At 35.9% G+C, this 15,149-nt stretch overlaps 1 protein-coding gene across 2 annotated transcripts; it reads right to left on the bottom strand.

Annotated features, from left to right (window-relative positions):
- Positions 1–504: 504 nt before the first annotated feature.
- Positions 505–4,742, bottom strand: LOC122052546 (bZIP transcription factor TRAB1-like). Of its 2 annotated transcripts, none has more exons than XM_042614124.1 (5): positions 4,638–4,742; positions 3,421–4,538; positions 2,155–2,226; positions 1,546–1,575; positions 505–807 (listed from the first exon to the last, which is right to left on the bottom strand). In XM_042614124.1, the coding sequence occupies exons 2-5, from the start codon at positions 4,468–4,470 to the stop codon at positions 733–735; spliced, it is 1,227 nt and encodes a 408-aa protein (XP_042470058.1). In that variant the 5' UTR covers positions 4,471–4,538; positions 4,638–4,742; the 3' UTR covers positions 505–732. The 2 variants fall into 2 exon arrangements, with proteins under 2 accessions (XP_042470058.1, XP_042470057.1); XM_042614123.1 differs by having other exon boundaries at positions 4,615–4,736.
- Between the last annotated feature and the right edge of the window lie 10,407 nt (positions 4,743–15,149).

Below are 15,149 nucleotides of genomic sequence, written 5' to 3'. Positions count from 1 at the left end.
CCAAGGCTTGGTTGCTTGCCGTGTGTTGCACGATTTAAGGTGCAACATAAAACCATGGAAGCTGCCTAATTAATGGCTTGCTTGGAGGTTTCCGGCTATTGAATTAAGCTTCCAAGGCGAGACTTGGAAAAAGAAAATTCTGCCCTTTGGGCTTGGTGTAATAGTAGGAGGCCGAGTGCATTTTCAAGATTCAATTTCCACAGAGACATATCTACGAGGATTAAACTATTGATAAACCTAGACACCACATCAGAAGTCACTGTGCTTCTTAAATTCACTTGATGGATGAAATATAACGCCAAACCATCTATCCTAATCTAGATACTTGGTAAAAAAAATCTAAATTAAAACTAATATTATTAATTATTCAATACCAGGGCATATTGCTAAACTCACCATGAACTTTTTAATGTTACAATAAACCTAGTAAATTTGCATCTCAATGAACATAAATATTAACAGATTAACGCATTATATATGTTAAAAACGTTAACAGTTGCTAGATTTAGTGGTAAAAAAGTCTGCAATCTGCAAGAATGAAATCTATACAATAGAGGTTTGATACAGTTTCCTAAAGCTAAGTCAATTAAAACACTCAAAAGTAAGATGCTCAGAACAAGAGAATTTGGAACCTCTAGAAAATAGCAATATAATTCTTTGATTTACAATAGAGGCAGGGCCTTTGTAGAAGCTAACTTTGATATATCATGTTATCAGTGTCCATTCAAAACTTTACCAAGGGCCTGTTTGTGTTCTTCGCAGGCATGGCTTCTTCGGTCCTCGCTGCTCATTAATCATTTGCAGGATCTGTAATATCAGGTAGAACAGGTTAGGTACGCACATAAGTATGACTTTGTATGCATGAAAATGCTGAGGAGGTAATGCTTCTCTTAACAAGTAATCTACCAACAAAGTAATTGAAGGTAGTGTCATTTAGCAAGTAGCATTTTTGTAGTTGTTATGCATCAAATCTATAGATTGGTTCATTCCTTAAAGTTTGAGGTCCTACATTGAAATCTTACTAATGTGAGTAATGTACAATAATGTATCTGGAGTCATCCATGTGTGGTGGGTTGGGTTAGCCCAGTTCATGTGAGGGAAAGTGTTTACTGATTCATTGCTTTTGCAGTAAATTGGCAGCTGCTGAGTTTTAAACATTGAACTTCATGTTAGACAAATGGAACTAACACCTTAAGATTGTGTCATATTAGACAACTGAGCCAGAGTTAAAATGACTAGAACAAATCTGTTATCCACTTGTTGAACATCTAAATACCGTGCTAAAATTTGAGAAGACATGGCATGAAGAACCCAATTGCTTATTTGAAAAGAAGATCAAGCTACACCCTAGCATTGCAATTCTGGTAGATTCCCAAGAATATATTTTCCTAACTTTCCCTTTCAAGTTATAGAATATAGAAGAAAAAAAAACTGAGAGTTTAAATGAAGATGAATGAATGTAGTAGGATAAACACGAAAATTAAAGAATTGATGAAGGATTAAAAAAATATTAGATAAATTGATGTCCTTGGTCATGTGGTTCACCTGTTTTTGCTGCATCTCCATTTTTTCTGCCTGAAAATTTGTGAAAAAAATTGTTTAGAAAAGGATATTTAGCTACAAAATTGCTAGCGTGAAGAGAAAATATTTTGTTTAGAAATTTAAACTCATGAAGTAAAAAATGCTTAGTCTCAAGATTTATGATCTACATTAAATTGCTAATGCATTTTTCAATTATAGCCTGATCCAAGTGACAAATAGTTATCACACAAACTGCATATATTACATATAAACCACGGCTAGGGAAAAAATGACAGAAGAAGCATAAATAACTTGTTTAATAATTGGGTGATATTTGTTCATACTTCTATGTTCCCCCCAAAAGTGAAATATTAAGGTTAAAAAATGAAAGACAGTAACAACACTAACAAAAACGTATTCTTATAGATCTAATCAATTTTGAAATGAGATCTGACATCCGATATCAGTATTGCCATTATTGTTATGGGCTTATTGTAATTGAAATAAGAAAACAATAAGAACGTAGGATACTCAGTAGTCTGATATTCATAATTCATATGAATATGAAATGAAGGATTATTCAATTCTCTCATCATGTATTTGTCAGAAGATTGATTCTTGTGAGAGTTTTACCTGTTTCTTCTGCAATTCTTGGTTTACTTCTTTTAGGTTTGCCACTTCTAGTTCCAACTCCATGGTATATGCCTGATGGAATATCATGTCAATATATGTGATAAAAAAGACCAAATCTCAACCTAGAAATCACAAGTTGTCAATTACAGAAACAGTGGCCCAAAAACCACTTTGTTGTTTTCCATTAACAAAAGAAATAAAGCAAAGGCATAAAACTCTATCAATCAGCTAGCCAATCATAGTATTGAAGAGCATGATGTCTATTTGAGTCTGCCTAGCTTGATGACTTATCCTGAAACAAAATTATTCAAGTTTTAAAAAGATAAGAGGTTATTATCTTGTCATTAAAGTGTAACTGGTTTTGCTTTTGTCAAACATTTTCCTGTGGGTTTTCTCATGTTTGATCAATTATTCATTTTAGTACCAAAATTTCATATAATGATGCCCAATCAGCCAAATATTTAAACATCTATATGAAGTGACAGGTTTATATAAATTGTCCACTCAGGTTAGAGTCTATCAGTTAGATAGATCTTCTGTGGCACTTTAGTTGAAGAATCCCAGTAAAATCATAAATCAGAATTTCCTAGGTGGCTGGTTGACACTAACTTATCATCTTCTTCTTTGAAGACTATTATTATAACTCATCTCCCTATATGGAAAATGCAAATAATGTAGTTACTCAATACTGTGAGGCATATTTAGCCCTACAACATTTATTATATCAGCACACTGTTTGTTTTGTAACCTCGTAACTAAATAGAATTGTGAAAACTGGTGACCAGTCTTCATAGAAGAGAACTCTTAAACTGAAGTAAAACTGTGCCTTGCAGGAAAGGTTCATCCAATCAAGTATCAAGTACATGTAAAAGTACATCTATCAAAGGAATTAAGGAAAACATGGTCAATTTATATAGCACCCAAAAAGGCCTACAAAGAGTTTAGATTTTGAATCAGTCACAGCTTTAAAAAAAGGTCTGCAAAGAGTTTATACCACAAGACGTTCAGGAATATGATTAACAGAAAGAATAAACTACCTGATCCTGTTGCTACAAAAGAAAGGCAAGCAATATATGTGATAACTATTGAGTATACTTTAAGTAAATCAAAACTCAGTTTCAAACAATGGCGCTTATAATTCCACCGGTCAATGAATAGCCAAAGGCAGTGTGAATTTTTCTAGAGAGAAATACCATGCTGTCGCCTAGCTGCCATATAGCAATGTTTGCATAATATCAAGCTCAACAAGTGCAATAGAAAGCTGACCTGCTTCCTGGCACGTGATCTAGCAGCTGACTCCCTGTTCTTGATCATCCTCCTCTGCCTCCTCTCATACACCTTCTCCCCAGCACCGGACTTCCTTCCTCTCAGACCTCCACTGAAAACGTATGGAACTGATAAGATAGAAGATTGATCTCCACCACTCTTGGGAAGTGAATCTGAAGGTAGATGGTTCACTGGAGATGCAGTGGTAACGATACCTGCTCCTGCACCCAAACCAACAGCTCCAGGCATCAATCCATTGTTTAACCCAACTTCTCCAAACCCCATGAGGCCTGCCCCTCGAATTCCCCGGGGACTAGCTAAATTAACATCACCCCGTGGCCGTGGCGCTGCCAATGGAATTCCGTCATTGGCGACCATCATCGCCAAAGCAGCTGCAGCACTATTAGAAGTCGGGTTGCTAACAACCGCATCTCTACTGCTTCGATCTTGTGGGAGAAACCCTAGCGAAACACCGGATGCATTGTTTGCAACTTGTAGATCACCGAAGAGCGCATTCCTGATAGATCTGTTATGACCACTGCTATCGCCAGCATCAGCAATCGATCTGGATGTGACTGGTTCCTCTCTGACTACACCAGCTCTGACTAAGAACTCCTCTAGGGTAATCTCGCCCAGTGTCTGTTGCTGGTGCTGGTGCTGGTACGAGGCACCGGCAGTAGCCGGGGGGCCCTGGACCGGATAGACAAGGTCCCTCCAGACCTCCTCCACACTCTTTTGGCTTAGAGTTCGGGGAAAGGTGAAGGATCCCTGCTTCTGGAGGCCAGCGTCTTCGATGCGAGATCCAACGGCGCTCGCCAAGGTCTGGCTCTCCTCCGCGGTCCAGATGTTCTTGATGAGCTCGTCCATGTTCATGGATCCGAAGTCCTTCCCAACTCCCCCCAGAGAACTCTGGAACTCGTCAAACGTCAGCGAGTAGACGGACGACTGCCGCGCCAGTCCAATGCTCCGGCTGCCGCCGTTCGCCTCTGCTCCCGACCCATCTCCCCCTGCTACTGCTCCCCCCATAATAGCATGCTTGTTAAAGTTCATTCTTCGCGAGAGCGAGATCAAATCCGCCTCAATTTCGAAACCAAATCGATCTCGTTTCCCCCAAATCACTTCAGAAATGAATCAGCTTCGAATCAGCAAGACGCAAAAACCGAATCCAGTACAACCAAGCACAGAAGCACAAACCTGCTCGGAGTAAAAAGTTCAACCTTTCACATTGAATCCCGAAGGCAAAAATCTCGTTTGGATCGATCAGAGTTTGTCCATGGCGGAAGAGGAGCCGTCGTTTCCTGCGTCTTAGGACGTGCGCGGTTGAAGAGCTCGCTGTGGACTTCCCTAATTTATCGCAAAGAAGTTGCACTTTCGCCCCCAAAGTTTACGAAATTGCCACTTCATTCTTATAATTATAAAATCACCATTTTACTATTAAAATCTGAGAAAAGTTTTCTATCTCCTTTTATTTTGTAATAAAATACAAAATAAAAAATGCATGGTACCTTTCCATCCCTTTAAAAATTTCTTTTTTTATATACTTATATCCAATCATTAGAGAAGCTACGTGGGAAAGTTTCAGGCCGTAATTTAATGTTTTCTAAATTATAAAAGAGCGAAATGTAAGAACCTCAACATTTTAGGATCAAGATGAAAAATCTCTCTTAATTTGACTTTCTCCAGCCGGCAAAGCTGGTGGTGAACGCCAGGTGTCGCTAGAAAAAGCGCACCAGCTGCCGAAATGCACCCGACCGAACTCATCACGAAACTCATTATTATTACCTTGGCATTTAATGGAGGACAGGTGGATCCCGATGATTACTCCAATCAAAATGTCGGTGCATGATTGGGTGACGTCAAAGTGGACTTGGAACTCCCGTGAGACGTTAGAAATATGCGTGTAGGTGATTAGTGCTACGTGGCGCGGAATGGAGATCGCGAGCAACGTCTGATGGAGACCGTTGATCCAATGGGAATGCGAAACATGGGAGGATCCCGACCGTTGATGTCTCACCCCGACAAAATCTCTATCAGAGGATTAGTTTTTTTTTTCAAAAAAAAATATTTATCTATTTGTTTATTTAATTACGTGTAATGGTGATAAGGATTCACATTAAAGTGTAAAAATATGTTTTAAAAATGCTACTTTTAAATAATTTAGCTTATCGAATAAAGGAATTGCACGTTGAGGAGGAATCCCTATCGAGGGGTTTAATAAGGATGATAATGCTATGAATATATTGTTAGTTATGTAGTTGATTGGTTTCACTTTAACTATGTAGGTAGGTAGGAAGGTGGTGAGAAAGTTTTTCTTAGAAAAAAAAATTCGTCAATTGATCCCGGAACAGTTAATTAAAGTTATAATTCTTAAAAAGACTAATTTTATAATTTCCTAAATTTTTTCATTTTACCCTTTCCACCAACCTATTGAATTTCAAAAAAATACCACCAGTACTTATTTTTTTTTTAAAAAAAATATTATTATTATACTGATTTTAAAAAATTAATACTACTTTAATGTTGCATAAGCTATCAAATCTACTATATTAACGGTCCTTTAGTGTCGACCCACAAATATAGAAAGAAGTACATATAAGTACATAGGTATCAGACACATGATGATATAAACCTCAAGTCGTCAGTTCCTGAGAATCGATCTCTGACTATTACGTCAGAGATATCATGCGCCCATTATTTGTGCTATATCTTGAGGATTGCATAAATCCTAATCAAAACTATACCACTACGATATTATATTTTAAAAATCAACACTAAAGTGATATTCATTTTACTCTTTCTCCCATGATTTTTTAAAAAAATAATATTATTTTGATACTTATTTTTAAAAATTAGTACCACTTTAATATTACATAGGCCCTAAAAACTATGTCCCCTCGGATGAGTCTAATAATTAGTACATGAGATATTACCATCATGAGGTTTGGAGTTCGAATCTCAGTAAAACTGAGGTAAATGTCTTCCTTATGTGTTAGTCATTATTCCAAAGGCTAGTAGTCGTCCGTAATTTACCTCCTCCATATTTGCCCTGGGACGAATTGATGGGGACACTGAGGATAAACGTATTCACCTTTTATAATCATTGGCCCTAAAAATTATATTATGGTGTTGTATTTAGAAAATTAACATCCCATTATGTTGATTTTTAAAATGTAAGATCACGTTGATATTAATCTTTGAAATTTAACCCCTTGTTTTTTTTAATATAGCACATGAGTGATTAGAAAAATGGATAAAATAAATAAATAAATAAATATGTTCTTTGATAAATTTAAAAGTTAGGTGTGGCATTTTAAAATTTTCTAAATTTAGGTATCAATTGCTTGAAAAAAATGTTTTCAGCGATAAACATATAATATATAAACTTTAATTTGTATAATATATAAAATTTAAACACAAATTAGTGTCATTGTCAAGCTTATTTTAGTAAATTATTATAAAGCATTGTCAAACTTTTATTAAGGATAAAATTTGCATGGATTTGAGAGTGCCATTTTAATGTGATTCATATGCAAATTTAAAAATCCTCCTTTTTAGAAAAGAAAATTGAGAATTCATAGATATCAATTTTATATTATACTAATTTGTGTTTAAATGATATAATTATGTGCTATGATTGATACTAATTTGTGTTGTCGATAGAGTTGTATATTCTATAACACTAATATTTGATATTACTTATAACATAAATTGACACTTTATAACACAGATTAGTACCATCTTTAATATAAATTGATACAGTCTAATGAATTAGTAAATTTTCTAATACTATTATTTATTATCATCTATTACATAAATTGATATCACTTGTAATGTAGATCTACGTATAAATGGTCGATTTTATTTTAAAAAATACTTTAAATTTATGCATAAATCACACCAAGATTTGTACCTAAAAGAGTAGCAGGGGCCTTCATGCAATCATGCATAAATAAACTAATTTAATTTTTTTAATACAAAATTTTTATACCTTTAACTCATTAATTGGTTGATCCCATCTAACTTTATTAACAAGTTGCTTATTAATAAATTTATTAGTCTCTATGGGTTATGATGCAGTGGAAAGATATTTAATTGTCACTCAGGTACTTATAATTTAAAAATATTTTTTTTAAATGAGATCGTAATCAAGGAATGTTGGATTTTTAAATCGCTCGTCCGAGTGCTTCTCGATTTATTCTAGTAGTCGATAAAAAATTTTCATGAGACAAGATAGGTCATCCCAAATTTAATATTACCTAAATTAGTTAATTATTTTTTTATTAATAAATTTATTAAAGAATATAATTTATCAATAATAAAATTATACGTAGAAGACTATTATCAATATACAAAATTAATTAAAAGATATAATTTATATAATATATCTCTCATCGTATTAAAATACAATAATTTTAATATTAAATAAAAAACTATTAGTATAAAAAAACAGAGATGATATATATGTCCAATGAAACTAATGATTGAATAAGAGTTATAAAAAGAATAAAAAAAAAAAATAATGTTTAGATGACGAAATAGATGATTTTAATATTGAAGGAACTAAGATAGTACTTGACTTTAATTATCTTAAGTGGATAGACAGATAACTTAATTACGTTCACATCTTATAAATTTTTATTTTTTTTTAAAAAATATATAAATAATCATCTTAAACTACCATGAACTAGGAATTGAACCATATATATTTGACGATTCTAAACTGTGAATCATAATGATCTTGAAAGTTAAGATTAACGATAATTTTTTTTTTAAAATCAATAGTTTTGAACTGTCTAAATGCCAATTCTGAACTGTAGTTGTGTCTACATACATATAGACACCTACACATCATCTTTAATCACTAAGATTAAATTGAAAATTGAATGATATCTAGTTGGATATTCTCAATCCTTAAGTAGAATCTTTAAAAAAAAATGAGATCATTCTGGAAGATTCCACCAACCAATGCTAAATAAATTATATTTGAACACTAGTGGAAAAACACAAATATTTTTTCTTGATCATTTGCAACTATTCCACTCAAATAGCTAGTAATCCTTCTCGCTCACCATATTTTTGTAGTACTTGATTTGTCATTTGCAATAATTATAATATTTTAATATTTAACTAATGTGCTTAAGTTAGAAATTGTAATTTAACAATTTTGATCTTAAATGTGCAAATAAGACAATTCATAGGTTTTATTGTGCACATGATGAAATTGAAAAGTTGGATATTGACTTGGAGTTAAGGTGAAGCCAATTAGAGTGTATTCTTCAATATAACAAAGGCGTTGGTGAGGTTTCTAAGCTCCCTTGTGTTTATTCCTTTTATCTTCTTCGAAAATTTAATTCATAGGGTTTTAGGTGTGGAATTGAGTGAAAAGGTCCAACACGCCAGCCCAAGAGGGTAGGGTGAATCGATAAACCTCGAAATTGTTATTATTACAAAATATAAAGACCAATCAAGGAATACTTATTCGAGAGTTCTTGTTTGTGTGCGGTTGTCATGATAAGTTTAGAGACGTAATGGAGATCATAAAAAAATATATATACAACACACTAACGCATATAATTAGGGTCGTCTCAACTATTTTGGAATTCTTAAGCAAAAAAATAAAATAAAATAAAATAAAAAATCTTTAATATATTATTTAAAAATAATATTAATTTTAAAATAAAATTTTATATATAATTTAATTAATTTTCTAACTTTTGAGATGAAAAAAATACTAATTAAAATTTTATATTCAAGGTTAGATAATAAATCCTTTTCACTTATAAAATTATTAAATTGTTTAATCGTAAATAAGATTTTATTAATTTTAATTTAAAAACTTATAATAAGTATGGTTAGTAATATTCTTGCCTTGGAAAAATAATTTATTTTTATTTTAATGTTTAGTATCTCTTGATTTTAATTGTGAGTTTTGGTCAAAATTTATTTATAGACCTAAAAAGTATTGGTGGCTAGGTTGGCCAAACACAGATTAATTTGAGCTTGAGTTTTGATATTTGATAATATAAGAAAAAAGTTAATTAGGTTAAGAAAGACCGGATACTTGATTTAGAAAGTTCTAACTGAGGTTAGACAACTGAAAGTCTTAATTGGAGATTAGGCAATGGAAGGTCCCAATGGGAGGTTAGGCAATAGGAAGTCCTAACTATAGGTTAGGCAATGAAAAATCCTAACTGAAAATTAGAGAAGGGAGAGTCTTAACTGATGTTAGACAACGAAAAGCCTTAGATGGAGGTTAGGCTAGAGAAAGTCCTAACTAGAGGTTAGACAACGGAAAGTTCTAACTGGAGGTTAGGTAAAGAAAAATCCTAATTAAGGTTAGACAAGTGAGAAGTCTACCGAGTGACTAGTCCTAATTGGAGATTAGGTAAGGAAAAAAATCCTAATTGGAGGTTAGGTAAAGGAAAGTCCTAACTAGAGGCAAGGAAAAGTCTTTAATGAGGTTAGGCAGGTGAGAAGTCTATCGAGTGACTAGTCATAATTAGAAGTTAGGGAAAAGGAAGTCCAAGGGAAGGTTGGCAAGACGAAAGTGTAGGATCGTAAGCATGTGATTTTTTTAAAAATGATTTCTTTTTGGCTTTTTAAAACAAAGTGCATGTGCGCAGCAGAATAAAGCAGATTAAGTAAGAAAAGTGGAAACAAGAAATAAAAAACAATGATACGGTGGGTTTACTTGATTCAGAGCCTTCAACGACTCTTACTCCAAGACCTAGATCCGTTAGACTTTTCCGATGAGTAATCCACTAAAAATGATCGATTACAAAAAGAAGAATAAGGTAGTGTAACAACCTACATTTCTTTTAAGCAGTAATGTAAATGACTTTAAAATAAACATTATCAACACAATATTTTGAAGTGGAATCGCTCGTGTGTTGGTGTCGGTTTGCCGGTAGCGGTTGGGCATAGTTGAGTAGTAGTAGGGCCCCAACACAACAATAGGATGATGTCGAAGTAGCCAGATGGTCACAAATTAGCGTAGAGAAGTGATTATTAAATCTCTCCTTAAAGCCTCCTTTTAAACAGTGTTAGAGGCACCTCCAATAACCCAAGGCGCCTTAGACAGTGCTTATTCAATCTAAAGTCCTTGGTTTCTATCTATGTAAGGGTGCCTCCAACTCACTCCGAGGCACCTCTAATGCGCTCCAGAGCACCTCCAATGCGCTTCAAGGTGCCTCCAATGTACTCTATGGCGCCTCCAATGAGCTCCAAGGCGCCTCCCTACAGTGAAACGTTATCCTCAATTCTTATCTGCGCGAGGGCACCTTCGCCTTGTCCAGGGTGCCTTTATCTCGCTCCAAGGCACCTCTGCGTAGCTCCGAGGCGCCTAGATCACTATTCATTCGAAGTGAACTTTTGCCATCTAACTCCTGCAAGACACATTATGTTAGTGCAATTTGCACTATTTTTCTAACTTAGATTTTGATGAATGACAAGCGGATTAAAGTTAGAGTGTTTTGTGATCTAATTGCTTTACCAAGTGTGTAGAAGTTGATAGGTCTGAAGGACCTGACATCAGGCTGAAATCTAGCTAGGTCCGTAGGACCCGATAGTTGGTGGAAAGTATAGATAGGTCCTTGGGGCCAAATATCTGGCGAGAAGTCCGATTGGGTCCGCGAGACCTGACGACCGGCCAAAGTCCAGTTGTGTATGCGGACCTGACAATTGGCGGAAAGACCTAGTGGGTTAAAGGCAAGTCAAGCAATTGCAGTTGGTAAGTGCAGGTAAGCAACTAAAGAAGAGATCCAATGAGGACGCGTTCCCTGTTGAGGGAACTGTAGGCGTCAGTCTAGCTTAGGTCCATTTGGGAAACCTAAGCTAAGACCTTGACTAGATCCTGGTCTCGGGGAGACATGATCTAATTACTACTTTATTAATATTGTGCTAACTCTATTTTGCAGGATAAATGTATTTTCTGTTTCTTGGACTAACTTTTTATTGCAGGGAAGAAAAGAGACAAAAAGTTGTCTGGGCGCCCGGAGCTGGTCCGGGCACCCTGACCAGTGTCGCTGTGGCGTGTACCACAAGCACCCGGGTGGTCTAGGCGCCTAGAATTAGTCCATGCTGTTGGTTGGTCCTAGGAAGATCGTACCGGTTCCACTGTACAAAAATTTTGTACAAGTGTCGAACCTTTCCTAAACAATCTATTGTGTTCTTTAGAAGTTAAATTAGGAATCACAAGCAGAACTTAACATTATTGATTCCAAATTTAACTTATCTGTTCTTAATGGTTTAGATTTGGATCGCAAGCGAAACTTAACACTATTGATCCAAATCAACCTATGTTATAAAGTTAATTAAATATTTATTTCTAAAATCGGCTCCCAGGTCAAACATGGCAAGACACTAGGCCTTCTTGGGTATGGGATCATCCACCACTGCCTCGACAAAGCCTTTAATAGAAATTCAATATTTAATTTTCTAAAATAACATTAGGTTTAACCGAAAAGAACAATCGAATCACAAATTCGAAAAATAAAAAAAACACAACTCGAATTACAAATTCAAAAAACTAGAATCTAATGCCTCTTGTGTTTGGAATTCATACAAAGAAAAATAACTAGCATGATGCGGAAAACGATTACTAGTTATACCTTTTCTTTGTATGCTAATAACCTCGAGATCTTCTGCCGTATTCCTCGCCTCGCCTTGGACGTCGTGTGGGCGACGATCCTCCAAGATGAACACCACCCAAAGCCTTCTTCCTCCTCTAAAATCCGACCACCACCACCACCACCACCAAGGAACCAAAGAGAGCAAGGGGAAAGGGAAGGGAGAGAGGGTCGGCCACAATAGAGAGCTCAACAAGAGAATAAGAATTGATAATACATGAGGCCTCCTCTCCCCTTCTTTTATATTACTTGCCCAAGGCAAATAAGGAAAGACTTTTTACAAAAATTAAAATCTTCCTCTTGTTTTTCCTTTGCCCCTTTTATTTTTCCTTTTCCTTTCTCTTGATTAATTCAATCATTGATTGAATCAATCATTGATTTAATTGGCCGACCCCTTGCTTGGGTACCAAGCAAGGGCGGCGGACCCCTTAAAAGGAAGAAAATAATTCTTGTAAAAATTTTATAAGTAAAGAAGGAAAGCTCTTATAAAATTTTACAAGCTCTCTTTTAATTACCTAAAGTGGATGTTAAAAAAAGAAAGTTTTAAAAATTAAAACCAAGTTTTAAAATTTAAAACTTCTCTTCTAAAATTTCCTTTTTTAACATGGTTACAAAAAAGGAAAGTTTTAAATTTAAAACTCTCTTTTAAAAAACCATGAGGATGGTTAAATAAGGAAAGTTTTAAAACTTTTAAAACTCTCTTTTAAACCATGTGGCCTAATTCAAATAAGGAAAGTTTTAAATTTTAAAATCTCTCTTTTAAAACTTATAGATATTTACAAAGAGAAGATTTTAAAAATTCAAAACACCCCTCCTATTATGAATTATTGTGGCCGACCCCTCTTTGCTTGGACACCATGCAAAGGGCCGGCCCCTTTGAGAAGGAATTGGCCGACCCCTATGGCTTGGCCACCAAGCCATGGGCCGACCCCCTCTTGGACACTAAGAAGGGCTTTTCATGAGTGGACTTGAGGCATTAATGAGGCTACGACAGAGACCTAGAGGAGAAATTAGTTTTGGCCTCCCGACGAACTTGAGTATCCCGTGTTCACCCCGAACACACAACTCAAGTTCATCAACAATAACTCATTCCACTATAGAGTTATTATTGCACTACCGCACCAATTCCAAATTACATTATGGGCTCCTTCTCATCATGAGTGTGTTAGTCTCCCTGTGTTTAAGATATCGAATGTCCACTAATTAATTGAGTTACTGACAACTCATTTAAATTAATGTCTTAGACCAAGAGTAGTACCACTCAACCTCAATGTCATGTCGGACTAAGTCCACCTGCAGGGTTTAACATGACAATCCTTATGAGGTCCTCTTGGGGACATTCTCAACCTAGATAACTATTGGCGCGGTTAGCACTAACGGTCTAACTCAGGTTTTGATGAATGATAAATTAGGTTAAGTTAGGTTTGTCGTTATCTAATACTCTGACCGAGTGTGCAGGCGAAGTCTAGACAGGTCGACGGGCTGACCGGATGTCTGGCATGAAGTCCAAGCGGGTCGACGGGCTGACCGGACGCTTGGCACGAAGTCCAAATGGGTCGACGGGCTAACCGGACATTTGGCACGAAGTCCAAGCGGGTCGACGGGCTGACCAGATAGCTGGCGAGAAGTCCAAACGGGTCGAAGGGCTGACCGGACGTCTGGTGGGTAAGTAAAGGTAAGTTACTGGAGGGGTGTGACTGTGAGGACGCACTCCCAGAAAGGGAACATTAGGCGTCAATCCAGCTTAGATCCATTTCGGATATCTAAGTCGAGATCGTGACTAGATTCCGGTCTCAGAAAGACGAAATCTAAGTCATACTCTTTATGTTGAACTTATAAATTGTGATAACACTTTGTTTTGCAGGATATACATTATCTATTTGCCTCGGACTAACCTTGTCTTGCAGGAGAAGATGTTCTCTGGAGAAAGGTGGTCCGGGCGCACGGAAGGGATCCGGGCGCCCGAAAGGGATCCGGGCGCCCGGAAGGGATCCGGGCTCCCAAAGGCAACTTCTATCCAGTTTGCGGCGTAGACACGTGGAGCTCACTGGTTGGGTCTGCCACGTCACACCAGGGTGCCTGGAAGGGATCCGGGGCGCCCTAAGCCTCCTATATAAGGAGGGTCAAAAGCGTGTAATTTATTAATCAAGATAAACTAATACCTAATTACACTACGACTATTCCAATGGTTTGTTCCTTTCCATCTTAGTTGTGAGCAATTGTTTATAATTTATGAAGAACTGATAACATGATCTTTTGTGTGTGACACCACACACCATGTTATCTATAATATAAGTTAATTGAACAACTACACTTAACAAATAAATGTAGACATTTGACCAATGTGATTCTTTTATTTAAAAAATAAATATTTACAAAAGCTAGGCTTTTAGTATACACTCTAACACATACACCCGGACTACAAAAGTTATCCTGAAACTGTGTTGGAGTGCGACGATTGGTCAAACCCACATCAACGCTCCTGGTGCTCGGAAGTGGATAAACTTCATGGATGAAGTTTCGACGAGAGATTGCGATGTCAGTAGCGGTCTAGGCACCCGAATGGGCCTATATAAATCCCTTCGACCAGCAACTTCAGAATAACATTGACTATAACTTTCATATTCAAGTGTTGCTCCGAAAAGGCTCCGACGACACCAAAAGACTGCTTCGAAGTTTGAGGAACAAGAGACTTCATTTTCATTTTTGTTTGTCGGTAACAAATTTTATTTTCAGTTCTTATACTCAATCATTATAATCCTTTTATGAATTGATAGTGATTGTTCAACGAAAGCGATTGACGATTACGGACCTTGGAGTAGGAGTCGTCCAGGCTCTGAACTAAATAAAATCATCTGTGTTAGCATTGTTTTCTATTTTCTTTATTCCACTACATAACTTGTTGTTAATCGATATTTTCAAAAATCACTATTCACCCCCTCTTGCGACTTTATGATCCTACACGTTAGTCCAAATAACAACAAATAACCTTCAAAACAAAGTTAGTACTTGAAATAATACAACATTAATAATTACATCTTGTTTTACTAAGACCAGGATCTAGTCATGGTCTCAGCTTAGACTTCTAAAATAGATCTAAGT

This window comes from Zingiber officinale, chromosome 3A (assembly GCF_018446385.1).
Source record: "Zingiber officinale cultivar Zhangliang chromosome 3A, Zo_v1.1, whole genome shotgun sequence".
Taxonomy (NCBI): Eukaryota; Viridiplantae; Streptophyta; class Magnoliopsida; order Zingiberales; family Zingiberaceae; genus Zingiber; species Zingiber officinale.
The sequence above is the reverse complement of the archived record's forward strand: the minus strand, read 5'-3'. Positions and strand labels throughout refer to the sequence as shown.

Excerpts from the sequence above, each read along its gene's own strand:
- LOC122052546 (XM_042614124.1), bottom strand. The coding sequence starts at position 4,470 with ATGAACTTTAACAAGCATGCTATTATGGGGGGAGCAGTAGCAGGGGGA. Across the intron at positions 1,576-2,154 it reads AAGAATTGCAGAAGAAACAG|GCAGAAAAAATGGAGATGCA; the intron begins GTAAAACTCTCA and ends ACAAATTTTCAG. Across the intron at positions 808-1,545 it reads TGGAGATGCAGCAAAAACAG|ATCCTGCAAATGATTAATGA; the intron begins GTGAACCACATG and ends CTGATATTACAG.